The sequence below is a fragment of the Taudactylus pleione genome, unplaced genomic scaffold, assembly GCF_031769625.1.
Source record: "Taudactylus pleione unplaced genomic scaffold, aTauple2 ptg000026l, whole genome shotgun sequence".
NCBI classification, from domain to species: Eukaryota; Metazoa; Chordata; class Amphibia; order Anura; family Myobatrachidae; genus Taudactylus; species Taudactylus pleione.
In genome coordinates, this window is record NW_028284428.1 from 36,225,528 (window position 1) to 36,252,807 (window position 27,280).

The 27,280-nt window shown below is 43.5% G+C and overlaps 1 protein-coding gene across 6 annotated transcripts in view; it reads left to right on the top strand.

Annotated features, from left to right (window-relative positions):
- SYTL5 (synaptotagmin like 5) overlaps positions 1 to 27,280 on the top strand; it is a 297,226-nt gene that overhangs the window by 133,493 nt on the left and 136,453 nt on the right. For all 6 annotated transcript variants that reach the window (XM_088451681.1, XM_088451679.1, XM_088451682.1 and 3 more), the window contains exons 3-5: positions 9,189 to 9,404; positions 13,553 to 13,668; positions 17,974 to 18,064. In XM_088451681.1, coding sequence (XP_088307807.1) covers positions 9,189 to 9,404; positions 13,553 to 13,668; positions 17,974 to 18,064 — 423 coding nt within the window. The remainder of the gene's footprint in view (positions 1 to 9,188; positions 9,405 to 13,552; positions 13,669 to 17,973; positions 18,065 to 27,280) is intronic.

Genomic DNA, 27,280 nt, shown 5'->3' on the forward strand with positions numbered 1-27,280 from the left:
ACACCGTGACAGTATAAGTTTATTAAACATACATACACACACACACACATGTACACATACTCACCTATGTAACATCGTCCACTTGTCCGGTAAAGTATCCATAGGGGACCTGTGAAAAAAAACATACTCACCATCTCCTATGCGAGGTTCTGTCCTCTTCGTTCCAAAGTAGGCATCCCCGGACTTGGCAAAAAAACAAAACGAAAACGCGATTCACGAACTTAGTACCGTTCTATAGAACGGTACTTCCCGAATGAGAGCTTAGCGGCGGGGTATCACCATGGAAACCCGCTGCTAAGCGTTCATTGGCTGAGAGAGGTCATCTCCCGTTTCTCAGCCAATGAACGGCTCCCTCCATTGTAGTCAATGGTGGGAACCGCAGGGTAAACTTTAATAACCTTGCGGCTCCCACTATTGACTACAATGGAGGGAGCCGTTCATTGGCTGAGAGACGGGAGATGGCCTCTCTCAGCCAATGAACGCTTAGCAGCGGGGTTTTCATGGTGATACCCCGCCGCTAAGCTCTCATTCGGGAAGTACCGTTCTATAGAACGGTACTAAGTTCGTGGATCGCATTTTCGATTTTTTTTTTTTGCCAAGTCCGGGAATGCCTACTTTGGAACGAAGAGGACAGAACCTCGCATAGGAGATGGTGAGTATGTTTTTTTTCACAGGTCCCCTATGGATACTTTACCGGACAAGTGGACGATGTTACATAGGTGAGTATGTGTACACGTGTGTGTGTGTGTGTGTGTATGTATGTTTAATAAACTTATACTGTCACGGTGTGTGTGTCCTGTGTTTTTTTAAACATTTTTTTTACAGGTGAACTACAGGTACTAGTGGGCCCTTAATGCCCTGCATGCTGGTACTTGTGGTTCTCCAAGTACCAGCATGCGGGACAGGCTAGCTGTGACTTGCAGTTCTACTTGTAAATACAATGTTTGATATTCTTTATTTACACCACACCACACAATCAACCCGCCACCCACCGCCACCAGGGGTGGCGGGAATAGCCCCGGGCTATCAGCCTGGGCCTGGGGTGCCCTGGAGAGGGTGACCCCTTTATTGGGGGGGTCTCCAGGGATCCCCGGCCTGGGCTGACTAGCGGTCAGGGCTGATGCTGCGGCTGGGGGGCCCGGTGAAAGGGCTCCCCTGGCTGTGGCATCAGCCCCCCGCTAGAAAAAGTCCAGTGCTGGTTCTGGAACATACAGGGGGACCCTACTAATTTTTTTCCCCTGTATTTCCAGAACCAGGAGCGGATCAGAGCCCAGAGCTGGTTGCGCAGAATACGGGGGACCCCTACGTCGTTTGTCGCCCGTATTTTGGCAACCAGCGCTGGTTCTGACTAGCCCGCTGCTGGTTGTGCTTAAGTACAGGGGACCCCTACGTCGTTTGTCCCCAGTATTTAAGAACACCCAGCACTGGGTCACTAATGCCCGGGGCTGGTTGCTCTTTGGGGGGGGGGGGCACTCCATTTTTTTCTTTTTTCACACAGGTTTTTTTTTTATTTTTACCACAGCAGCACAGACGGGTCTCACGGACCCGTCAGTGCTCTGTGTCACTGTCAGTCACACAGATGCAAGTAGCATGGATCTCCTGGTCCGTGCGTGCATCTGTGTCATTGAAATACACAGCAGCACAGACGGGTCTCACTAACCCATCTGTGCTCTGTGTCACTGTCAGTCACACAGATGCATGTAGCACGGATCTCACGAGTCTGTGCTACATGCAAATGAGCACCATAATGCTGATTGGCTGAGAGCCGTGACAGACGGCTCTGTCAGCCAATCAGCACTTTGCCCATTAAAGGCAAAGGCATTTTTTTTTTAAATGGCCGCTCGAGGCAAAACCTCGAGATCCGACAGCAGATCTCGAGGTTTTGCCTCGGGAGAGGGATCCGGGGCAGACAGGGAGATCCGAGCTTGGGCTCGGATCGCCCCGGATCCCCGAAGTTCGGGTGGGTTCGGTTCTCAGGGAACCGAACCCGCTCATCCCTAGAAAAAAGTATTTAAAAATAGGGAAATAGGTTCAGTGCTATTCAGTTTCCAGCTAGCATTTATCAAGTACTTTATATAAAATGATAGGTAGAAGCTGATTGGTTGCTATGAGTAACTTCACAGCTTGTCCTTTTGTCCACTCTTTAGAAGATTTGGTACATCTCTCCCATAATCGCATAAAATAATAATAATAATATGGATAACTTCTGTTCTATCACTACCTTAGTGCTGAATGTTGGAAAAGAATGACCTGCTTATTTCATCTCAATCCTGGTTTAGCCAATATGTTTTTTCCTGGATGCCACATGAGACTCTGTTTTGTTGATCTGCAGTTACAGGCCCTGTACTATTTACCTGCGGACATACTAGATTTCCAGTATCCCTTTTGTACTTTTTTGTTTTGTTTTTGTTTCCAGATCTCTAGTAGATTGAAGCTTCTATAAGAGAAGGATGGCTAAACTTTAAGGAAAGTCATTGTTAGTAGGTGTTAGTAGCTATTTGTAATTGGAAGCTTTCCAATCATCCACTCCTTGACGTAGTAGGTGTGTGTACAAAGGGTTAGATCTTGTTAAGTACTTGAATTATGATGAATGTTCCAGATCTTATGTCTGTAGCTTAAGGGCTTATTTTATGTGCGTGTGTTGTGGTAATGCTGCTCTAATTGCATCAATAGCATTGTGAATATGCAGATTACCTTGGGATTGATTATGGATTTCAGTTCAGGGGATAACGTTATCTAGATTTATTAAAGCAAAATCACCATAAAATGTCAGGGAATCCGCCATTTCAAGATACAAATCATTGGATTTATTAACGCTGCGGTTTCACAAATCCTAGGAAAGCAGTTTGGAAAAACTGCCTAGAAAAAGAATTGGAACTAGTAGGCGAGATATCAAATCTCAGCATGTATAAATAAAAACATGCCTGAAAAAATCCTCCCTCCAATTTAATTGCAGGCTGCTTTTCTAGCATGGCCGTCAGAAACCCACAATGAGAGACCACTCCTCTTTCACTGACCTTCACTTTGGAGCAGAGAAACTAAAGAAGACAGCTCTTAAATATCACACATTATCTTCCTCCTGTCCACAGTTCACTATTCACCGTTCTCCTTTGCGTAACTATTTATATGTGTTTTCAAATGATAATGTCATGTTTCAAGACAAGGGGTTGGGCACTGTAACCCGGCGGTCAGGATGCCGGCGATCAGAATACCGGCAGTTACATCCCGACAGTCAGAATCCCGACTCAATTAGGTAACTGTCCTAACCCCTAACCCACCTTACCCGCAGCCTAAAGGTGCATACACACGTAACGATTTTTTGAACGATTTGTCGTTAACGACGTCGTTATCATTCAAAAAATCGTTCACTTTCTGAGTTATAACGATGAACGATAATCGTTCAAGCGCGCTCCCGTTTGTAGTTTGTAGTTCATCGTCCATTTCAGACTGTCCTACATAACGATTTTCATTAAGGGAAGGAACATTTTTCGTTCATCGTTGTAAAAATCGTTCATTACAGTTCAAAAAATCGTTCACTTTTTCAAGGGAAAATCTGACATAATCTGACAGAAAATCGTTGGTTACAAAATCGTTACGTGTGTATGCACCTTAACTCTGTATCCCCTAAACATAACCCTAATACTTACTGACGGGATGCCGGCGGTCGGGATTCCAACTGCTGTCGGGATTTCATCACTGGTATTCTGAGCGCTGGCATCCCGATCGCTGGGATGGTAACTACATCCCAAGATAAGATATGACACCTATCAAATGCAAATAGCTGCTTGGTCCTATTCAAAGTAAATATATTTACTATTATGTGCAAAACAAGTCTGTAATGCATATACATGTGTACCTGTTTTCGCTCCGTTAATTATCTGCAGTGTTAAACACCACTGGACGAGGACCCTGTGTGTGCCAATCATGTAACTGTCACCACCGCTAATATAAACTGAATTCTCCAACTAGGATTGGAGCTACCTGGACAGGTGTGGAGTCTACCTATAGACCCCTGCCCAGATTCTCAGGACCTCATTCAGAGTCAGTCGTTGCGGCCGCACGGTCGTACGCCACAGATGTTCGCTATACTGCGCATGCGTAAAGCTCGCAATGCGCGTGCGCAAACTAGCCGCTACGATCAGAAATTTCTCTCTCCTTGAACACAGCCAGGTCGGTAGTTTGAGTGACAGATTGAGGCGTTTGTGGGTGGTAACAGGGGAAGGTGCTTGAAAACGGGGGAGTGGAGATCCGAACGCAGGCGTGCCTCATTATGCGAACGGCGTTTTATGGGAGTGCATACGGATTATGGGAGTGCATAATTAAAGTAGCGTCATGGCACATGTGACCTGGGAGGTTTTTACACTGACATGATCGTAGAGCTTAAGAGAGGGTATGGTCTACCTTAAACTCTACGACCAGTTCCGATGGTTCCCGATGGTCTCGGTTAATCCTTATATGCCCGGAGATGACGTGCAATGCGTACGAGAAGGGGGCGTATTTTTTTTCTCTTCCGACCGCTTCCTCCCCTTGGTCGGCCAACTACCGATCCGAACTTAGGGACGCAACTTGCGAGGGAATCATACGCATATCCGGCCCCTTTTTCCGTACGACCGTGCGGCCGCTTCGACCGACTCTGAATGAGGCCCTCAGTGTGATAGACTGGTTAACAAGGTAATGTCTAGTCAGACTGGTTAGGGATTAATGTATAGTGCATTATGAATGGAACAAAATGGATATCTAGAAAAATAATCAGGAGTTGCCAGGGGTCAAACCAGAGTAGCCCAGGTGAGGTACTGAATCAGCAGGCAAGGGTATAGTCAGAACAAGCAGGTAATACACTGGAAGCACGTAATGAATAACGGAGGAACAAAGGAGCTGATTCAGAGCCGCTCGCAAGATGTGATCGCTCGCAAGATGTGAATGCAAATTGCGTAGGCAGTGCAATCGCACAACAATGCATTAGCACGCCCAGTATTTCTTAGAGAGCGATCACATAGTGTATGCAGACACCCACCATCCTGTCTTAAGATGCCCTCTTGTGCACGTCATGTCCAGGAAGTGTACCATTGGTACATCAGGTAACATCGGATGCGATTGCAGCGCTTGAGATTGACCATACCTTGCCACAAGCACTGCGAGCACGTCAGTGTAAAAACAAGCCTGGTGATGTGTACTATGATGCTGTCTTTTAATTATGCACACCTCTAAAACGCCGTTGAGATGCTCAGGCATGCCTGTGTTTGCACCTCCACTCCCCCATTTTTAATGGCCAGCCCCTGTTACCACCTTCAAATGGCTTCCCCTGTCACTCACTTTGCTGGGCTGTCTATGCGCAGCGAGCGAATGCATTGTGAACTTTCGCTAAGGTATGCGCACTGCGATGCATACGCATGCTCACAATGCATACCATCGGCAGCAGCGAGCGTTTGCATCTTAGCGAGCGGGTCTGAATGAGCTCCAAAGCTCCAAACCGCTAAGTATAGGAAGTCACCTAATACTCAGACAAAGGCAGATATAAATACACCAAGGTTTAATACTGTAATAGTATTACAATATTATACACCGGTCAGTTTTGAATCTGGCACCAGCCGTGAAGTTATGGTCACTTGATCCGGTTGATCAGTTCTGACTAGTGATGGGTCGTTCACAAATGGACGGTTCAAAATGAACTAATCTTCAAAGTGAACTAGTTCATTTAGTTCACAGCTATGGCAATGATTAGTTCATCAGGAACTAAAGGAAGTGGGAGGAGACACAGTGAGATAGAGCACAGTTATGCATGAGTCAGTACCTCTAAACTACCACATTCTCCTGGCATATAGTTCAGTAGCTCATTTAAGGGGTGATTCAGCTTGGGACGGAATTGCAAAGCTGCATGCAAGCAGCTTGCTATTCTATCTTTGCAAGCATGCAAATGCAGCAGAAAGTGTATGCACTGCGACCAAGGTAACAGGCTGGGATCACCTCAGCTTATTCAGGCTGGCCAGCTTGCGAGGCCAGGAAACTGTGTCCGTGGACGCAGCACCTGGCCTTGCCACTCACGGAAACAAGGCTGTTTCCGGGAATGCCGGCCGACCCTGCCCCTTAAATGCCTCTGCCTGCCAATCATGCAGTGACATAGAAGGGGCTGTGTGCGATCGCGCAGGACCCGTTCTGCAAATTCCAGAACAGGTCCTGCGCATGCACAGAATCCCGATAAACGGGAATTTGTGTTCAGCATTACCATTGCGTGCAATGCTGAATTAGCCCCTTAGTTCAGTGGCTCATTTTGTTTACAAGTCACATAAACTACCTTGTGTGGCACTGCTGTGCTCACATATATGCATTGTATGGAGCTGAACTAAATATTCATGATTCATTTTAGTATATTAATTCACAAGATACGCTCCCTATTAGCTCAAAACAAGTGCTGAGTGCTGCATGCTATGTATAGTAGTTCTGTTTACTCCACGAGACATACAGGGAGATGATCATGTATCAAACCTTAAAGAGAGATCAAGTAGAAAAGTTGCCCTTAGCAACCAATCACCTTCTGTCATTTTATAGACTGTGCTAGATAAATGACAGAGTGCTGTGAAAATAAGCTAATGCCTCCACAGATCAGCCATCATAGAGACGCCCCCTACTGCTTTCTCACATCCGTAATACCACGCAGTCCTGCATATACATCTCTAACATCGAACCACATCGGTCCCTCACGCACAATTACAGCAGCTCTGACCCATCGCAGAAAATTGCAAGTTTCAAAGCACGCAGTGAGTACTCAAGATGCATAGGCAATCGCAGTGGCTAATTTATGCACGCCCATGCACCGGCGTCCAAACGGACAGGCACACCTGCGTTTCTGCAACCACTCCCCCGTCACTACCTCCAAGTGCTCACGGCCTGTCACTCACTCTGGGATGGATTCCTGTCTGCGTGCGTAGTCGCAGTGTGATCGCCATGCAGTGCGGTGCATACGATGGCTAACAATCGCTAGATCTGCATACGTAGTTACAATTGCGTAGCTGGCATGTACAACCCTTAGAATATCTCCCTAAATACTTAAAAAATAGAAAACTTTGATTTTGAGAGGAAAACGGAAATGCAATTTTTATACTTATGATTTATGGCAGACTGTGTGTGCCAGCTAGGCAGGTGGTCATCATCATGCTGTAATGATGATAGGCCTATTTTAATGTTGAGGCCTGGAAGTGTAGTCCCATCCGTCCCATTGTTAATCTAGCCCTGGTGTGCATTCACTGACAATGGGTGGAATTTAAAAAAAAAATAAGATTGGGGCAAAGGTAAGATTTTTTTTTTAGTTGCTGTGTTTTAGAAGTAAAAAAAGTGACATGTTACAATATTCTGATTTGGGTCTTTCTCACTTGTATATTATGGAAGTAAAAAATAATATCAACAATTTAATTAACATTACAGAGCTAAACATCTCACTACTAGATTGTTGTATAAATGATTGCTTTTTAAAAAATATTAAAAGATCAGAAATATTAAATGTATCTGATCATTTGAACAAGACTATGGGGGGTATTCATGAAAGCTTGGAGAGAGATAAAATTGTGAAAGATAAAGTACCAACCAGTCAGCTCCTAATGCCGGGTACACACACTTCGGCAAAATCGTGTGGTGGGTACCCTCAATGTCACTGTCAGCGACATCGCCCGCCAGACATGCATGCAGGTACGATGGGCGCAATCGTCAGCAAGGGCCATGCTGCATTCCGCAGTGTGTGTGTATATGTACTTGCTGATGCCTGGACCCTTGCTGGGTTCCGTTGCACGATATGTCACACGATATGTTGGCTGGGTACACATCATTAAATAGGTACCCAGCTTTACTGCCATTTTTCACCCACAGCCTGTAAAGTGACAATTAGGAGCAGATTGGTTGGTATTTTATCTCTCAAAATTTTCTCTCTCCAAGCTTTGATGAATACCACCCACATAACCCATCAACCAGCTCGTAGTAGAAATGCCTACTGTATGTGTAATAGACTAGTTATACTGTATGTTTCCAATCACTTCTCTCAGCAGTGTTTCAGAGCCAGTGAAATAATGAACTAAATGAACTACATTAACTAATCTTTTGAACTAATGTTTTTAGTGAACTAGTTACTAGATCATAATGAACTAATCACCAAAATAAACTATTGTTCTGACAAGTGCCTTGTACACACCCCTATATGACCTAGTGGGAAGAGTCAAGGCTGCAGCGGCCATGCAAATGTGGACCAGCAATGTTGGAGCCGGTAAGTGAATGCTGGACTCCGACTGTGACCTGCCTCGTTACCCAACTAAATACAGTTTTCATCATAATCATCTATATATAATACAATACAGTACAGACCTGCTTCAATGTTTAGTGGGAGTTATACTCTAGCTCTGAATGTCAGACTCAATAAGTAATCATTACAGCATCATTACAAATGAAAACTTGCTGATTAAATGCCAGCCATGTGTTAAAAACCCATGGCAGAGGCTAGCTCCGTACCTATTAATGCTTACAGTATTAGGTGAAGTGAGCCTATCATTGTTTGACATAAAGCATTATTGTATAGATAAGTTTGTAAAAATGGGTGTGCATTCAACTCGGCACCAATGAGTGTTCTTAATTGTCCAATGTCAGTGTTTGTTGACTGCTTGTAGCCACTATCATTTCTTGTTTGGTGAATGAGCGGCATGGCACAGTGTTATGTGTGCAGAAACTGAAAATCGAAATACGTCTCTGTGATTGCTTTTGAAATGTGTTTTGTAAAAATGTTAGTAAGACAAAATGGAAAGGGTCTTTATATAATTTAGTAACTGCAGATACTGTATGGGGTAAATTTACTAAGATGGGAGTTATATTTAAGAAGTGATGTTGCCCATAGCAACCAATCAGATTCTACTTCTCATTTATCTAGCACCTTCTAGAAGATAATACCTGGAATCTGATTGGTTGCTATGGGCAACATTGCTTCTTAATAGAACTCCAATCTTAGTAAATTTACCCCTTGGTATGGTCTTATTCAATGTGTTTTTTTTAATTAATTTTATTAATTCAGATAGCTGATGCTGTTCACAACTAAACCGTTTACAAATCTGTCACAGGATAGTACAGATTCTCTACCTAATTCTTATGCACCAGTCACTGAATTGTATGCATGAAAATATAGCAATCTCTTCTAAATAGAATCTCATTCTTTTTAGAAAATTAAAAAATGAACTTCTGGAAATCAAGAAGAAAGGTGCCAAAATGAATCTGCTGCGTCAGAATAGTGGTAAAATCTGTGTTCGATGTCAGAAGTCCTTGGGGTTAATCTTCAATCGAGGAGCTATTTGCCCTGTATGCCAGCTTCGTGTGTGCAAAACATGTCGTGTAATGGTTAAAGGTGCCTGGAAGTGTATAGTATGTAGCAAGATTACGTAAGTATACTGGATAGGCAACTACTGTACACCTATAATATATATGGTGATTGATAAAACATTTATCCAAAAACATTATGTATACATTGACTTGTAAGTTACACCCTAGTGGCACAAAACGAAACCACTGATCAGTGCACTAGCAAAGCCATCCCTACTGCATTCACCTGTTAGTCAGAATCCCATCTCAAACTTAGGGACCCCCTACTTGCCCAGTTGCACTCCTCTTTAGCAAGCACTGCAGAAGAAAAGTAAGTGCAGCCCCAGAATAAGTTGTACAGTTGGTGTTACAGAAAAGTGGATATGATTAGTCATGCTATGATGAGTCTTCTGACAAGACAGTTTTAGGAGGAGCAGCATGTCAGACAATTCCTGCTCCTCTTACATTTACTTACCAGTTTCTGCTTTTCACTTACATTTCAGATTCTCTAGAGAGCATGTCAAGCGATGCAAAGATCACAGAGTTTAAATATTTATGGATTGAAATTTCCATTGACCTTTAGTTTTGTTGCAAGCTGTTTACAGCCAGTTTTCTCAGATTTTTCTTTTTAATGTACTTTTGTGTGATGGTAAATGTTTTCCAAGTGTTTGTTTATACTACCCACAAAGGACTCTCCAAGCCACTAATTATACATTTAAATGTTTGTTTTTTTATTTATTTTCAAAATGCTTTGTGATTATATTGTTTGTTTTATTATTTCCGTATTAATTTCATGTAATTCAGCTATTCCCCATGCTCACTTATATTGAGGGTGGTGTAGGAGCTGTATTTGAGGAAGGATCAGGACAGCTGTCTCCTGAGAAGGGGCGAGATATCGGTGCACATCAAAGAGAGTTGTGGCAATAAGTCTCACTTGGATTTTCTTAGTTTTTACATTTCATAGTTGGTTGTTTTATGTGTTTAGGTTTCATTCCTCCTCTCTGTATCAATTAACACATACAGATGTGTCCTCACTCTTTGCTGCAGTCGCGTCAAACAGCCCCTCATGGAGCGACTGGTCACGTGAGCCTCCGCTAGCGCCGGACACTGGCGTCACTAGGAGGGGGTGACACCATCCAATGGGGTGACACCAAAATAGCAGAGCTGTTCTGCTATTTTGTTGTCACCCCGTCGGATGGTGTCACCGTGACATAGAGAGAGGAAGGGGAGAGATTGTGGGCTGCCCCAGCAGCTGCAGGAGCGCTGGGGAAGCCCACTGTGTGCCGAGAACGGGAGGCATTAACGCCTCCCGGATCGGCACACATAGGGGGTGTGGCTTTGCATGCGAAGCCACGCCCCCTTTCGCAAAGCCATGCCCCCTTTCCAGCACGTGCGGGCGCCTACGGCGCGCAAAGCATTTCAGTCCTACCGCACCGGGTGTCACAGAGGTAAGTGACGCCTCTGCTAGCGCCGGGCATCTTTTAAGCTTCTTTTTGTGTCGAAGATGCTTCTTAAGTAACAATGCGACTAGGAAGCCCCTAGAGACTGTGCTGATTACTTTGATATGTGACACCTGTATATCTGTGTGCGACTGAGTCTCTCAATCAGCATGGGAAGTGCTACGATGCAGCGACCAGAGCTTTTTTCCACGCCAAGTGCCATTTACATTTTCAGTCACACACAGATATGCAAGTGTCACATATATTTATCAGCACAGTCTCCTGGTGCGTCCTAATCGCATCACATTGTGACTTAGACGCATTTTCAGCACAAAAAGCCGCCCAATGCTAGCAGAGCTGCACGGGACCTGACAGCTCACTCACACCAGGCATATCGCTCTGCATGGCGTATTGAGGCTAGATGAGCAAGGACACATCTGTATAATGCACCTATTAGGGTACATTTTAACAGTTTAATTTTAGTTCATTGACAGTTCTGTAGGCATACTATTTAATACAGTTACTTTAGTATGTTAATGTATTTTATTTTACTTCCATTATATTATCTAGTCCAGTTACTCTTAGTATATTAATATCTGAGGTGACCTCTACTAATAAACTCTGCAGTGTAATTAACAGCAAGTCTCTAGCACAGTTGTTTGAGATAGGCACATTAGATACGTCATCTTTTAGTAGTTCTGTCCTGGTTCTCTACTGTATAGACCAGAATGAATGAATGAATCTACCTTTAGTGGGGTTACATTGCTTGCTGACGTAAGGAAAGTATTAATGACTGCTCGTCTGACGAGGACTGTTAGGTGCAAACTGTGCAATGCTGTATCTATAATTTACTTTAGGTACTTCTCTTTCCTGTTGTCAGTCTATTCTATGGGCTCACTGACTTTAAGTTTAAGTATTTGTCTTTCATAAAGACATTCTACACTACAAGCCTGTTTAGTCAGCAGCTTGGATGAAGGACACCAGCTGCTCGGTACTTGGAACGTTGCTATGAGGGTCTCGACAGCATCTGCAGATTCCATGTAGTTGCGTTGGCTCAGTGGCCGCCTAACTGACTAGATAATATTAGTATAATAATATACTATCTCTGGGTAAGATTCATTACTGATCGCAACTGTGATCGCGGCTGTGATAACACACGCAGTCTGGCTGCAATGATATGCTAATCCTCTGCGATTGCTACGCTGTCGCAGCACTACCTAGGGATGCCCACCTTACCTTACACACATCCGTAATGTTTAGCAAGACTGCAAAACCATCGGTAACATCGAGTACAATCGCAGCCTCACACACACTTGCACAAGCTCTGACCTTACTCAGGAATTGCTAACCTCATCGCATGCAATGAGCAATTGAGTTGCGTACGGCATCGCAGTGGATAATTTATGCACGCCCCTGCAACGGCGTTAGAACGCACTGGCACACCTGCACCACCCCACCCTCACCACCTACAAACGGCACATCCTGTCAATCACTCTGCGATGGGTCTGCGTAGTCTCTGCGATCGCATTGGCTAGTTCGCGTACACGTACTGCTATGCATATGCATGCGCAGATTGCAACAATCGGCCGATTGCGTGCGTAATCTCAGTTGCGATCCATTATGAATCAGGCTGTCTGTCCCTAATTATCATTTCAGTCTTTTATTGAACCTTTTATTAACTGTGATTGTTTCCCCGTCCCTGATTCCTAATGGGCGCTGTTGTGCTTTCCCTTGTTGATTTATTTTCTTCCTTCTCGACTAAGTTTCCCCTCTCAGACTATGAAAGACCTTGTCCAGACCTCTCAGACGATCCTCAGACTCCATATATCCCCTTCTCAGACTGCCCTGTGGTTGCATCCTCATCTTTCTCAGATCACATTACTGCATGTTCTTCAACCGCTTCTATCAAGAGCAGATCAGCTGATAGCAGAAGATTGCACCTTCCAGATATTTCAGGCCTGTGAATGCCCTTCCACACCAAACACCTATCCATTCAGGAGCAGATAATAGAAATAGTTATTGGTCCACTCATATTATTAGTTCCCTACAGTACCTATGCAATCATGACCATTACACATTGATGAGCTGGCTCTCATTTAATAGAAAAAACTGAGGGCCTGATTCAGAGCCGCTCGTAAGCGGCCGCTCGTTCGCTCTGAGCGATGTTCGCATAACTGCACATACGTATAGGTCGTAATGTGCATGCGCAAACCAGTCATTGCGGTCAGAAATCGTGCGCTCGCAAAACAGCGAGGGGCTGCTAATTCGATTGACAGAATGTTCCGTTTGTGGGTGATAACAGGGGAAGGTGCTTGAAAACGGGGGAGTGGAGATCTGAACGCAGGCGTGCCAGACGGTCAAAACGGCGTTTAATGGGAGTGCATAATTAGTAAAGGAGCGTCATTGACCACGTCACTTGGTTGTCTTTTAGCCTGAACTGCTCGCAGTGATAGCGGTAAGAAAACCCTACCACAAGCACTGCGAGCAGTTCAGATGCCTTTCGATGTACCCGATTAATCTAATAAATACCGGAGATGACGTGTAATGCGAACGGCAAAGGGGCGTCTTTACAAAATAGCGAGCGCATTTTTCGTTCGCTCGCTCAGACATAGAGGCGTCAACAAACCGCAAAGAGCGAGCGCTCAATTTAAATGGGCGGCCCCTTTTTTGGAACGACCGTCCGCAAATAGCGTCTGGCTCTGAATCAGGCCCTGAGTGCAAAATGTTTCAGTGTGAACAAACACAATAATTATTGTACAGTAAAAGGAGTATTACATCTTTTCTTGTAGGCAAATAAGAGTAGCAACAGGGGAATGGTTTTTTGAAGAACGATCAAAGCGCTTCACAAGTTCTACGGTCCTAGGAACTGATGTGGTCAAGAAATCTATTCTGAGAAAGGGTCCAGGTAAGTGTGGGTGCAATTATTTGTTACCACTGGCAACACTTTAAATTGTTGTTTAAATTTACCAGATGATAATTCAATTAACAGTGATGACAGTGAGTTGCCGGTGTTCCGGTTGTTTATCTGGCACCTCACTGCTACTGGCATCGCCTATTTTCTTTCACATGCCATAGAGGTGTGCAGGAAAATGTGCAATGTTGTAATTCTCAGTGATGTGCACAGCCGCACATTGGAATTGCCCCCTTTGAGTTGGTTACCAGAGACATTTAGCATCCCAGTGTTTGTGGTACAGATGTGTCCTCATACACCTGGGGGTTTATATAGTGTCGGGTTGTAAAACCCAGCAATTCTGTTTGTGGTAATGCCCAATATTTAAAAGAGCAGTGCTTTCACTAGCTATGTCTTGTAATAGTGAAAGAAAAGAAAAAGAAAGTACTCTGTATTGTAGGGGCACAGTTCTCTGCTATAATAAGGTAAAACTTAACGGTTATTGGAAATATAAATAAAAATAAAATTCAGGACAGACAAAATGGAGGACAAACAACATATATATGGTTAAGCAGGGTATTTGAGAATAAACCAAATTAGTCGGAAAATTATATAACCATCCGATGGTTACCTGCTAGTGATTGAGTATGTAAGTAAAGTCTCTTCTATTAGGAAATGAGACCAACCAATGAGATAAATATAAGTCTCATACAAGGATATACAACATGCAAGAGATCAAAAGATAGTCAAAAATGATTCATAGTATGTAACCAAGTACAAGGAAAATTGGTCTCTGTGACATCATATATGGTCTGTAATGGTTGCAAAACATGATACATTATAACATACCCATAATAAAATCTGAAAGTAGCCTGGGTGAAAAATCTCATGACAATACAATAAGTTTGATAATCAGAATACTATCTATCAGATACTGAAACAAAACGCTGCTACATCTGAGCACTGTGGTAGAATATGTCCACCCACCAAATACCCTCTGCGTGTCCCTAAATCAATTGCTCAGAAAACATTTATAACCCAGCAAAAATTGCGGCATAATACATCATACATGTCCAGGTTAAATGAGTCGTACGCACAATGATTAATCATAAAGACCACAACACATAAATATTTGAGTATTGTAGATAAATCATAAAGATATTGTGGTGGTTAGAGATAAAAGGGAACATACAAAGAATCAGGTATTATACTAAAATAGAAATATAAAAGTAACTTTGAGTGGCAGAAAGTCCTGTCAAAAACGGGGAAATTAGCCTGTCACCCCCCCCCCCAAAAGATGCACTGACATGGGGGATCACTATGGATATATGGGGGGACTATGGAATAGCCCTGGGGGACTATGGAATAGCCCTGCTGAAGGTATTTGGGGTACTTGAATGGTCTCAATAGCTGCTATTTAGCGTCTTTGCACAAGTGGTGAAGAATTGCATTTAGCAGTGTTTTTTGGTAAACATAACTAGTCCCACCAAATTTGGGGTACATGAAAATGGGTTCAAGCATGTTAAAAACCGCTCGTGAGGTTTTAAATAATGTAAAAAACGCACCTTCAGCAATGACCTGCAATCAAAAGAACACCTGGGGCATACTTAGGGGACCCCCTGGAGTCTATTTCGTTAGTTTTTAAGTTTGTCCCCCAACTTTGGTATTTTTCACCCCCAAAACGAAAGCACTTTTTAGGGGTGTTCTAAAGAATTTCTTTTTTTTTAAATTTTTATGCAGTTTACCTTTGGGGGACTGTCCCAAGGCTGCAGGGGTGTTCCTGCAACTTTGCACCCTAAAACCCCAATCATGCTTTCTTTGGCGAATATTTTCCGCTGGTTACAAGGTGCAGACTTTTCACACCGGCGCAAAGTCTTTGCAATTGAATCAGCCGGAAAGTTTCCGCCTGGCGAAATGACGTCATCAGCGAAACTTTTCCGCCGATCGTGGCTTTTTGCCAGCATTTGAATATGGCCCAAAGATTCGAGCGAAAGAGACACTCTATGCAAGCCAAGTCCCCTGGGACCTGGTGCGCAGAGAAAGTCTGTTTGGCGCAACTGCGGCAGTATTGTTTGAATAGTGGATGAGGACACATCTGTATGATTACTACCTGTCACCAAATTTAATATAAACATACATAATATATACTGCTGAGATGTTTATGGTATATTTTTACTTTACATACAGTTGTAAAACCTATTGCATTGTACTATACAAGCAGGATATCTGCTAAATAAATGCAGAAAACATGCATAAAGGACAAAACAACTTCTATTGCAAGCAGATACATACAGTATTATCCCTCATCAGTCCACTGTGCATTCTTTTCTTAGCATAACAGGTTCTGTTACAACATACCATCACAAACATCTTTACCTATTAAACAGCCCCGCAAATTCGATCAAGGAGCGAGTCATGTAACACGTCATGTTACACTAGTCAGCAAAAGGAATGAATAGAGGAAACACAAAGTATTTTGTCTTTATCTAAACATATAAAAATAGCATAAAAAATAAATAGTATTTCCCACTTTTTTACTTTTCCACTACTTTAAAATAATATTTGTTTTTCTAGCATTATAAGCATTAAATGTTCTTGACTTTTTTAATATTGAAATTATTTTGAAAATGCAGTTATAGTATTATAAGATGCCTTGTAATAGTGTTGCAATTATAAATCAGCGTTGGAACAGTATTTGTGACCAATAGGTGTACTGAGGCCACCTGCTGCACTATCCTTTTTTAATGACAGGAAAGTCTTCGAATATCTTTATGGCCTATATAATTGGGTACAATATAATTTCTAGAAATAGGCAGCAAAATACATTTTCCAACTCTAAGAGGTATGTTTACTAAAGTGCGGGGTTTTAGAAATTGAGACGTTGCCCATAGCAACAATCAGATTCTACTTAACATTTATCTTGCACCTTCTAGAAGATAATAGCTAGAATCTGATTAGTTGCTATGGGCAACATCTCCATTTCTTAGAACCCGCACTTTAGTAAATGTACCTCTAATAGCCTTATAACCTACAGAACATGATTCAGAGGTGGACGGATTCAGAACATCGGGCCCAAACCCCCAATGTTCTAAATCTGTGCATGCTTCTTAATGGTTACTGTCGGCGAATGCATATTGGAATTGCATGGAGATCCATGTAGTTTCGTTAGGCATTCCTGGGCGATGACTGGTGGTGGCATTTGTCTGTGGGCATGTCGGGGGCGTGACGGTGTGAGGGACTGCCTCGAAAGACGCAGTACCACTGGCATCGACGGCCATGTACCGTCGGGCATTCAGAGCAGCCATAGGCTGATGTACACTCGATGGTATGACTTGCAACGTTTCATAGCAGATTAGAGTCCCAGCCGGTGGGCGCCTCAGTAGGAAGCCCATCGGATGTGGTTTTAGCATAAGTTTGCTGTATCGGTCACAACAAAAGTTGCAGCTGCTACTGCAACTCCGTCCACTTTTGAATCAGACCCAATGTCCTTTATATAAATGGTCAGCCAGATAAATCTTCCAGTGAATTCTATTATCCTTATAACCAGATTACATTGTTCTTTATATAAATGGTCAGCCATATTAGTCTTCCAGTGACTTCTAGTCTCCTTACATCCTGTAGAACAGGATTTATTATTATATAAATGGACTGCCAAATAAGTCTGCCAGTTACATGTAATACCCTTATAACCTGCAGAACACAGTACAGTGTTCCATATATAATAGAAATACAGAAAGGGTATAGCATATGGGTACTACATTTTTGTCTCTTTAACAAGCAACATTATTAAAGAAAAAAACTCAGGTATCTACAAATAGTAAAGGAAATTTACTGTCATGGAAAAAGGCATCTCTAAGACAGATCCATGCATCATTGTGGGGCCATCAGTTGCGCTGATGTCAGTACACTGACACATTGCATGAAATATCCTTCACTGGTACTAATGCTGTACACAGCAGCACTGATATTGCCAATTGTCCTGATACTTCCTCATGTGTTGTACCAAAATCTTTGGGATAAATATGGTAACTTTGAACAACTGGAGTCAATTAGGCTGCGGGGACTGTTTTCTGGGCTGCCCCTGAATAGAGTAATAACAGTATGAGCTATAATACACTGTTGATTAAAGAGGATATGGCAAGTGTCTAAGATTAAAAAGATCTGATTAGTGACTCATGATTTTCTTTAACAAAAGGCCATTAGCAGCTGCCACTGTCAAGACAGTGTCATGAGCATTTGTACATTATTTGTAAAAGCACTAACCTTTTACCCTCACACTGCTTATTTATTCAGAAATAAAATATTTTTGTGATTTTACAGTGTCCATTAAAAGAAAGGAAGTTGTACCCAGTACTGATATAACAGAAAATACCCCAGTGCCTGCGGAAACTGTTGAGAGCAGCGGGAAACTGTAAGTCCTATAAATAGTTGTATATATTATTACAGGTTGAGTCTCCCATATCCAAATATTCTGAAATACGGAGTATTCCGAAATACAGAATTTTTTTGGCTTGACTGAGAAAATTAAACCTTTGATTTTTGATGGTTCAATGTACACAAACTTTGTCTAAGGCACAAATTATTACCAATATTTTATAAAATTACCTTCAGGCTGTGTGTATAAGGTGTATATGAAACATAACTGAGTTTTATGTTTGAATGCAAACTTTGTTTGAGCCACACAATTATAGAAAATATTGTATAAAATTACCTGCAGGCTGTGTGTATAAGGTGTATATAACACATAAATGCATTCTGTGTGTATATTTGGGTCATACTTGCCTACCCTCCCGATTTGGTCGGGAGCCTCCCGAAAATCGGGTGCCGCTCCCGACCTCCCGGGATGGCAGGCAAGTCTCCCGGCTGCTGTGTAACCCTCCTGTCCCACCGCAATAACTTCTATAACCCTGGCAGCGAAGGGGGGCACCGCCCCCTGCTTCACACTGCCTGTAATATCGGCAGTGTGTAGTGGGGGCGGGGCCAAAATGACGCGCTCGCGTGGCTCCGCCCCCGCCCGCAAAAACTTATCACCTGGCCACTCCCGCCCCGTTTGCTGGCCACGCCCCCCAGTAATGCCGATCTGGCTGCTCCCTCCCGGAACGGGCAGCCAGATAGTCGGCATGTATGATTTGGGCCCCATTCCCAAGATATTTCATTATGATATGCAAATATTCCAAAATACGGAATATTCCGTTATCCAAAATACCCCTGGTCCCAAGCATTTTGGATATCGCAGACTCAACCTGTATCTTGTTTTAACCGCAAAAAAAATGTTTTACAGTTTGCCTACAGGTCGTATTATGCAGCAAAAGAATATGTTATGTTTTTACTATTTTCTTGGTGCACATAGAGCCAAACTTTATATGTAAATGTGCCCTTAAAGCTGCACTACTACCTACGTAATAGTTTTGGGCGCCCCTCCCCCTGGCTGGAGGCTGTTACAGGCAGAAATCATTGACTAAGTGGTTATACAGGTTTAGTGGTTAAAAAAAATCTGTACGTTAAAATCATTTTAATCAACTTGATATAAATGCTCTTGGTGCTTAAGTGAATGTAAAATGGATCAGCTGGAAGAATATGATTGGATAACAGATACAATCAGGCAGCAATAGTTACCAGGCTCATATTTATGGATTTGTTTTGTCCTTGTGCTGCTAGTCACATTTTATCTCCGTTGTCTCCCACTGTGGGCCTGATTTAGCATGGTCATGGTAGCAACTGCAGTAATGCAGCAGGAGCCATCATGCCTCCTGCATGCATTACTGATCCCAGTTGTGTTCTAGGACGCAGCAACAAATCATCTGCGACCCCACCAACCGTCTAAGTGACCCATGGGGTCACGCAAGCCGGCCGACACAGAACATCGGGAATCTGTGTAAAATGCTTCCCTGCGTCCTCTGCTGAATCAGGCCATTAGGCCCTGTGCTTGATCTGCATAAATGAACTTAAAGCTAAAGATTTGCATAAACAATGACATGAGTAATATTGCAAACATGCAATATGATGAAAAATAATTACGCTATCAAATGTTCCAATAAAGACAGTGATACTAAGCAGGTCTGCTGGTACCGGTTTCCTGTTACTCTCAGGAGTTTGTGACTTTATTTCATTTCAAGGACTGCACATATTTAATCAGTGCTGTGGTATACAGTGTTTTCATTTATCCATAATGCATTAATACGAGTGGGACCAGCACAAGGGACAGAAAACAAAACCATACTGCACTTAGAATTGCCCCTTTGCTGATTGTATTCAGTTTAAAATAGCTTTTCATGCTAACCAATTGATTTTACCAATGAGCTTTTAATAAGATTTATTCAATAATGTTGGCCAGTGGCTCACCAGATCTTCCATCTTGCTCTATCACATTCTGTAGGCAGCCAAATTGTCAGTCTAGGAACCACTGACAGGAAAGCAGAATGGAAGATATTTTGAAGCACTTACCTCATTCCAGGACTAGAAAGAAGGGCAAAACACAACTAGGGGTATATTTACTTAAAGTCAATTTTGATCGATTTAAAATTGATCAAAATCAATCAACATTGATGGATGTGCATAAATTTCTGCAGCTAAATCACATTTACTAACAGATAATTTTTTTTTATTTTTTTGAAGTATTAGTACAGATGTGACCTTATACGTCTAGCCTCAATACGCCACGCAGTGCAACTTGCCTGGCGTGAGTAAGCTGCCAGGTCCCGTGCTACTCTGCTACCGTTGGGCGTCTTTTTTTTTTACAGAAAATGCGTCTAAGTTACAGGGCCTGATTCACCAATGATCGCATTTGCAACTACGTACACAGATCGAGCGATTGTTAGCCATTGCGTATGCACCACATACGCATGCACGATGATCGCACTGCAATTACGTACTCTCATAGGAATCCATCGCAGAGTGAGTGACAGGCTGTCAGCATTGGGGGAGTGGTCGGGGAAACGCTTGAATGCTGTTTCCTGGGTGTGCATAAATTAGCCACGCTGATTACATACGCAGCTGGAGTACTCACTGCGTGCGACGAGACTTGCAGTTTCTGCTTATGGTCAGACCTGCTGTAAATGTGCATGACAGGACGATGGTACCGATGTTTTAGCAGAAGTGTGAGGCTTGACGGATGTGAAAAAGTAGCAGTGGGCGTCCTTATGCTGGCTGAGCTGTGGCAGGCATCAGCATATTTTCGCAGCTGAGTTGCGTGCGTTTACGCAGATGCGATCGCAATTGCATTTCGTACTGAAGCTGCCCACAATGCAATGCGAGGAGACTGTGCTGATTAATTTGATATGTGAGACTTGTATATCTTTGTGCAACTGAGACTGTAAACTGAACTTAGTGTGGAAAAAGCTGCGGCACTTCGCATGCTGATTGCGAGGTGCGTCCTAGTCACATTGCATTGCGACATAGGGCCGTATTCAATTTGAGGCGTTAAGTCCGGATTTGCGGTAATTTACTGCCGATGACGTCATTATCGCCTGTTTTAGTTTTCCTCCGTATTCAATTTGAAAGACTTTCGCCTAGGCGTTAAGTCAGTTCAATGTAATAAGCGGTAAAGTATCGCCTATGAATGGCAGGCGTTAAAAAGTGCAGAATTGGGGTTTTGGGGTGCAACATTTCGGGAACCCCCGTGCAGCCTTCAGACAGTCCCCTAAAGGTAATCTGTGTCAAAAAAAAAAAAAAAAAAAATTTAAGGGCACCCCAAAAATTGACTTTGAAAGAGGGGAAAGAAAAAAAGTTGGGGTACAAACTTAAAAAATAGCGAACTTTACTCTGGGGGGGTCCCCAAGTATGCCCCAAGTGTTTTTTTGATTGCAGGTGTTTGTGGCAGGAGGGTTTTTCACGATTTTTTAAAGTCACTTTAGCAACTTTAAAATATGCTGAACCCCATTTTCTAGTACCCCAAATTTGATGGCCATTGTTGTTTTGCCCCCAAAAAACTTCTAAATGCTCTTCTGCATCACCTTATTCAAAGCCGCATTTATGCACCTGCCGTGGCTATTAGAAACCCCGACTTCTTCAGTAGTTAAAAATGGGGGTACCCATAGTGATCCCCCATGTCTACACATCTTTAGGGGGGTCTCTAGAGTATTTCCCGAAAATTCCTGTTTTTTTTAACCTGTAAAAAAAATTTGTAAAAATTTACAAAAAAAATGACATAAGGTCCCCCCCGAAAAGCCAAACCAGCCCCAGGCTTGCCAGCCAGTGGTGGTTTCTAAAAATACGGGGAACAAAATGTGTAGGGTTCCACCGTATTTTAGAAACCAACACCAGGCTGCAGGGACTAGTGCTGGCTTTAAATATAGGGGGCAAAAAAGACATGGGGTACCCCCTATATTTAAGGCCAGAACCAGACCCAACCGACCGGGGTGTAATGCCACAGCCCGGAGACGCAATCACCGGGGCTCCAGGTCCAAAGTATTACACCCCAAGTCGGTCAGCACAAGCCGGTGATCTCGGGGGAGTCGGGGACCCCCCAAAAAAAGGGTCCCCCCTCTCCCGAGCACCACAGGCTTACGCAGAAGCCTGGGGCTCATCCCCATACCCCTGGAGTGGTGGGTATGGGGGTAATAGGGGGGCCAAATAATGTAACACTATTGTACTTTACAGTGGAACTACAAGTGCCAGCATGCCGCTGATTGACTCTCGGGACTGCCAGCTCCGTGTATGTGCCATCAGCTGGCATTCGGGAGCTATGAGTATGTGTGGCAACACACATACTCATAGCTAGTTCGTGGATTGTGTATTCGTTTTTTTTTTTTGCCGAGTACGTGGATTACTGCGGAGACCAGCGCCAGGATATAGGTGAGTATGATTTTTTATTTGCAGGGCCATGTTTTTGGGATATTCTACGTGGAGAAGGGGACAGATTCATCTGGTATAGGTATGTGTGAATGAGTAGGTGTGTGTAATAAAGTTATACTGTCATGGTGAGTGTGTTTTGTCTTTTTTTAACTATTTATTTTACAGTGAAATTACAGGTGCCGCATGTCTGCTGGCACTTGTAGTTCCACAAGTGCAAAATGACAGGCATGCTGGCACTTGTAGTTCCACTGTAAAGTACAATAGTGTTACATTATTTTTCCCCCCTATTACCCCCATACCCACCGCTATGGGGATGAGCGCCAGGCTTCTGCGTAAGCCTGTGGTGCTCGGGAGAGGGTGGACCATTTTTTGGGGAGTCCCCGACTCCCCCGAGATCACCGGCTTGCGCTGACCAACTTGGGGTGTAATGCTTTGGACCTGGAGCCCCGGTGATTGGGTCTCCGTGCTTTGGCATTACACCCCGGTCGGTTGGGTCTTTTTCTGGCCTTAAATATAGGGGGTACCCCATGTCTTTTTTGCCCCCTATATTTAAAGCCAGCACTAGTCCCTGCAGCCTGGTGTTGGTTTCTAAAATACGGTGGAACCCTACACATTTTGTTCCCCTGGGGCTGGTTTGGCTTTTGGGGGGGGACCTTATGTCATTTTTTTTGTAATTTTTTACTACTTTTTTTTACAGGTTAAAAAAATGGGGAATTTTCGGGAAATATTCTAGAGACCCCCCTAAAGATGCGTAGACATGGGGGATCACTATGGGTACCCCCATTTTTATCTCCTGAAGGAAGTCGGGTTTCTAATAGTCGCGCCAGGGAAAAACCCGACTTTCTTTTGCAGGCAAAAACAGTGGTACCCATAGTGATCCCTCATGTCTGGACATCTTTAGGGGGGTCCCAGGCATATTTCCTGAAAATTCCCGTTTTTTTTCGTAAATGGGGTCAAGGGTCATTTTTAAAAAACAGGGATAATTTTGTAATTAACTATAGCAAGTGAAATAAAGTTTAGATTTGGGGTTTAGGGGTGCAGGCTTAGAAAAATTAGCCTCTACTTTTGGTAATGCCCCCTTAAAACGAAATGTTGCAAAAAAAATGTAAAAAAAAATAAAAAATTGACACCCCCAAAAAATGTAAATAATAATTTTGGGGTGACAAATAAAAATTGTCAAACAAAAAACAAAACTAACAAAATTAATTCTAGTGGGGTACCCAAGTATGTTGCAGGTGTTTTTTTTATTGCGCAGTAGCGGCAGGTGTATTTTTGCAGAATTATAAAATTACCTTTAGGGACTTAAAAATATGCTAGTACCCATTTTCATGTACCCCAAATTTGATGGGACCACTTTTAAAAATGAAAAAAAATAAATAAATGCTCTTCTGCATCACTTCTTCAATGTCGGGAAAAAAACACTAGCTGCGGCTATTTAAAAACCCCAACTTTCTTCTGCAGGTAAAAACGGGGTACCCATAGTGATCCCTGAGGTCTGGACATATTTAGGGGGGTCCTACAATTATTTCCCAAAAATTCCCGTTTGTTTTCGCCGATCCAAGTATCGCCGGGTGCCGTTTTAGTTTAATTTCAAATTGAATATGGGGATACTTTAACGCCTGAAAAACAGGCGAAGCCAGCGTTAAGTCCGGGCCGCGTTATGATAACGCGGCTCGGCTCAAATTGAATACGGGCCTTGGATGCATTTTCGGCAAAAAGATGTCTTGCGCTGGCAGTGCCAGATTAAGGTCCACACGGGCCTGGAGCTGAAATTTATTGTATGCCTGTTGTATGCTGCCACAGGGGTATGACCAGTGTCAGAGGGGTGTGACTAATTATGGGGGGAGGGGGCATGACAAGTGCTGTGGGGAGTGGTCTGTACGGGGGTGTGGCTAGCACATACACACACACATATTTTGGTAGGCCGATAGTGGTCACTTCTGTGCAGAGCAGGTGTAAGAATTACTGCCTTTACTACACTACCTTACCCCCCACCCTGAAATACCTGTCACCCATCAATTTATTCTGTATACAGAACCTCTTACCCACTACCACTCACAGATACCATCTCTCAAACACTGAAATACCCATCATTCACTATCACTTACCAATCCCATATTTCATCTGTAATTACTATCACCACTACTCCCTGACCCTGTAACAGACACACTGATACACCCCTCACTCACCATCATGCCCCAACCACATAACAGACACACATCTGTATGTTCTGTATTGTGATACTCCCTCATCTGCATGTTCTGTATTCTGATACTCCCTCATCTGCATGTTCTGTATTGTTATACTCCCTCATCTGCATGTTCTGTATTGTGATACTCCCTCATCTGCATGTTCTGTATTGTGATACTCCCTCATCTGCATGTTCTGTATTGTGATACTCCCTCATCTGCATGTTCTGTATTGTGATACTCCCTCATCTGCATGTTCTGTATTGTGATACTCCCTCATCTGCATGTTCTGTATTGTGATACTCCCTCATCTGCATGTTCTGTATTGTGATACCCCCTCATCTGCATGTTCTGTATTGTGATACCCCTCATCTGCATGTTCTGTATTGTGATACTCCCTCATCTGCATGTTCTGTATTGTGATACCCCCTCATCTGCATGTTCTGTATTGTGATACCCCCTCATCTGCATGTTCTGTATTGTGATACCCCCTCATCTGCATGTTCTGTATTGTGATACTCCCTCATCTGCATGCTCTGTATTGTGATACTCCCTCATCTGCATGTTCTGTATTGTGATACTCCCTCATCTGCATGTTCTGTATTGTGATACTCCCTCATCTGCATGTTCTGTATTGTGATACCCCCTCATCTGCATGTTCTGTATTGTGATACCCCCTCATCTGCATGTTCTGTATTGTGATACCCCCTCATCTGCATGTTCTGTATTGTGATACCCCCTCATCTGCATGTTCTGTATTGTGATACTCCCTCATCTGCATGTTCTGTATTGTGATACTCCCTCATCTGCATGTTCTGTATTGTGATACTCCCTCATCTGCATGTTCTGTATTGTGATACTCCCTCATCTGCATGGTCTGTATTGTGATACTCCCTCATCTGCATCGTCTGTGTTGTTCTCCTGACTTCATCTGTATGTTCTATATTGTGCTACCTCCTCAGCTGTATGCACTGTTGTGTCCCCCTTTCCCCTTCTCTGTGTCCATTATGTTCTTTCGCCTCTGTGTCCATTATCATGTGTTGTCGTCCCCTGTGTCCATTATTATGTTCCACTCTCTGTCCATTATTATGTGCCCCCTTGTCGATTATTATGTCCCCCCTCTGTCCATTATTGTGCCCCCCCATGTCAATTATTATGTCCCCCCTCTGTGTCCATTATTGTGTCTCCCCATGTCCATTATTATATTCCACCTTGTGTCCTTTATTATGTGTCCCACCCCTCTGTGTCCATTATTATGTTCCACACTGTGTCCATTTTTATGTGCCCCCCGTGTCCATTATTATGTCCCTTCCCCCTCTGTGTCCATTATTATGCCCCCCCCGTGTCCATTATGTCCCCCCCACTCTGTGTCCATTAATATGCCCCCTCTCTGTGTCCATTATGGCGTGCCCCTGGGTCTATTATTATGTGCTCCCCATCTGTGTCAATTATCATGTGCCCCCCTCTGTGTCCATAATTATGTCCCCTTTTGTGTCCATTATAGTGCTCCTCACCTCCCCCCTTTCTCATTGTTCTGCTCTTTCCACCCCCCGTAGTTCACTTACCTTCACTCTTCTCTGTTCCTCGGCATGGGCTCCTCCTGCAGGCTTACATCTTCCATGGGTCTGCTCCACACTGACAGGAAGGTCTCCCTACTGACAGGTGCTGCTGGCAGTACAACTACAGACAGTGCTCCAGAAGTCAGGATTCAGTCAGCACTGCTTTCTCAGTCCGCCATGGGGTCAATGGCGGCAGCGCCACCTACCCACGTAGAGCCCTTTGCGGTGACGTCACATGGCATAGAGCAGGGACTGAGGCACACTACACGATGCAGGGAGGGCTTGTGAAGCAAAGCCTTCCACTGAACTGCTCTTTGAATGTTCGGAGGACTGGGAGGTTCTTCCGGGTGGGCGGGGGTAGAGGACCGAGGTGGTTGTTGGGGCTATGGGTTGAATTGGCAGGACCTCGGACGCCCGCTGTTGGTGACAGAAAAACATTTTTTTCCTGTCTCCAGCGTATATTTCTTGGTGGGAGGGCCTGGAGTTGCAGCTCCACCCACCCCATTGTTAATCCGGCCTTGGGAGCTTGAAGAGTCTCACTAGGACCAGGCACGCCAGGAGGGGCTTTTTGATGCGACACTGTGATTTAGCCAAAGAAACACAACATCGATGGTGATCGATTTTCATTGATTTTAAATAGATTAAAATCGACCTTTAGTAATCATATTCTCAATAGTACATTAATGTGAGGCACTACTTTACGTTGTCGATATGTATGATTTGTTTACTAATATTTCTGTGATGTCTGTGAAATCTGAATTAGAAATTCTCAGTGATCTGGTTCTCATCTTATAGGTGCTTAGTGACAAAAATCCTGATCTTATGTTTATGTAACAAGAAGCCCCTCTTATAAAGCTGCCAATCCACGGCTATATCCCAGCTGATATCCAACAGTTGGCCCAATATGAAATTTTTTTGTGGCACCAAAATGATGGCGGTAACAGATAATGGCCCTCATTCAGAGCCACTCGCAAACAGCAGTACGCTCGTTGCGTTCCGATGTTGAATAACCGCGCATGCGTCGGTGTAACACTGCGCATGTGCGTACGGCAGATTGCGAGCTTTTTTGGTCTCGTTCGTCAAATA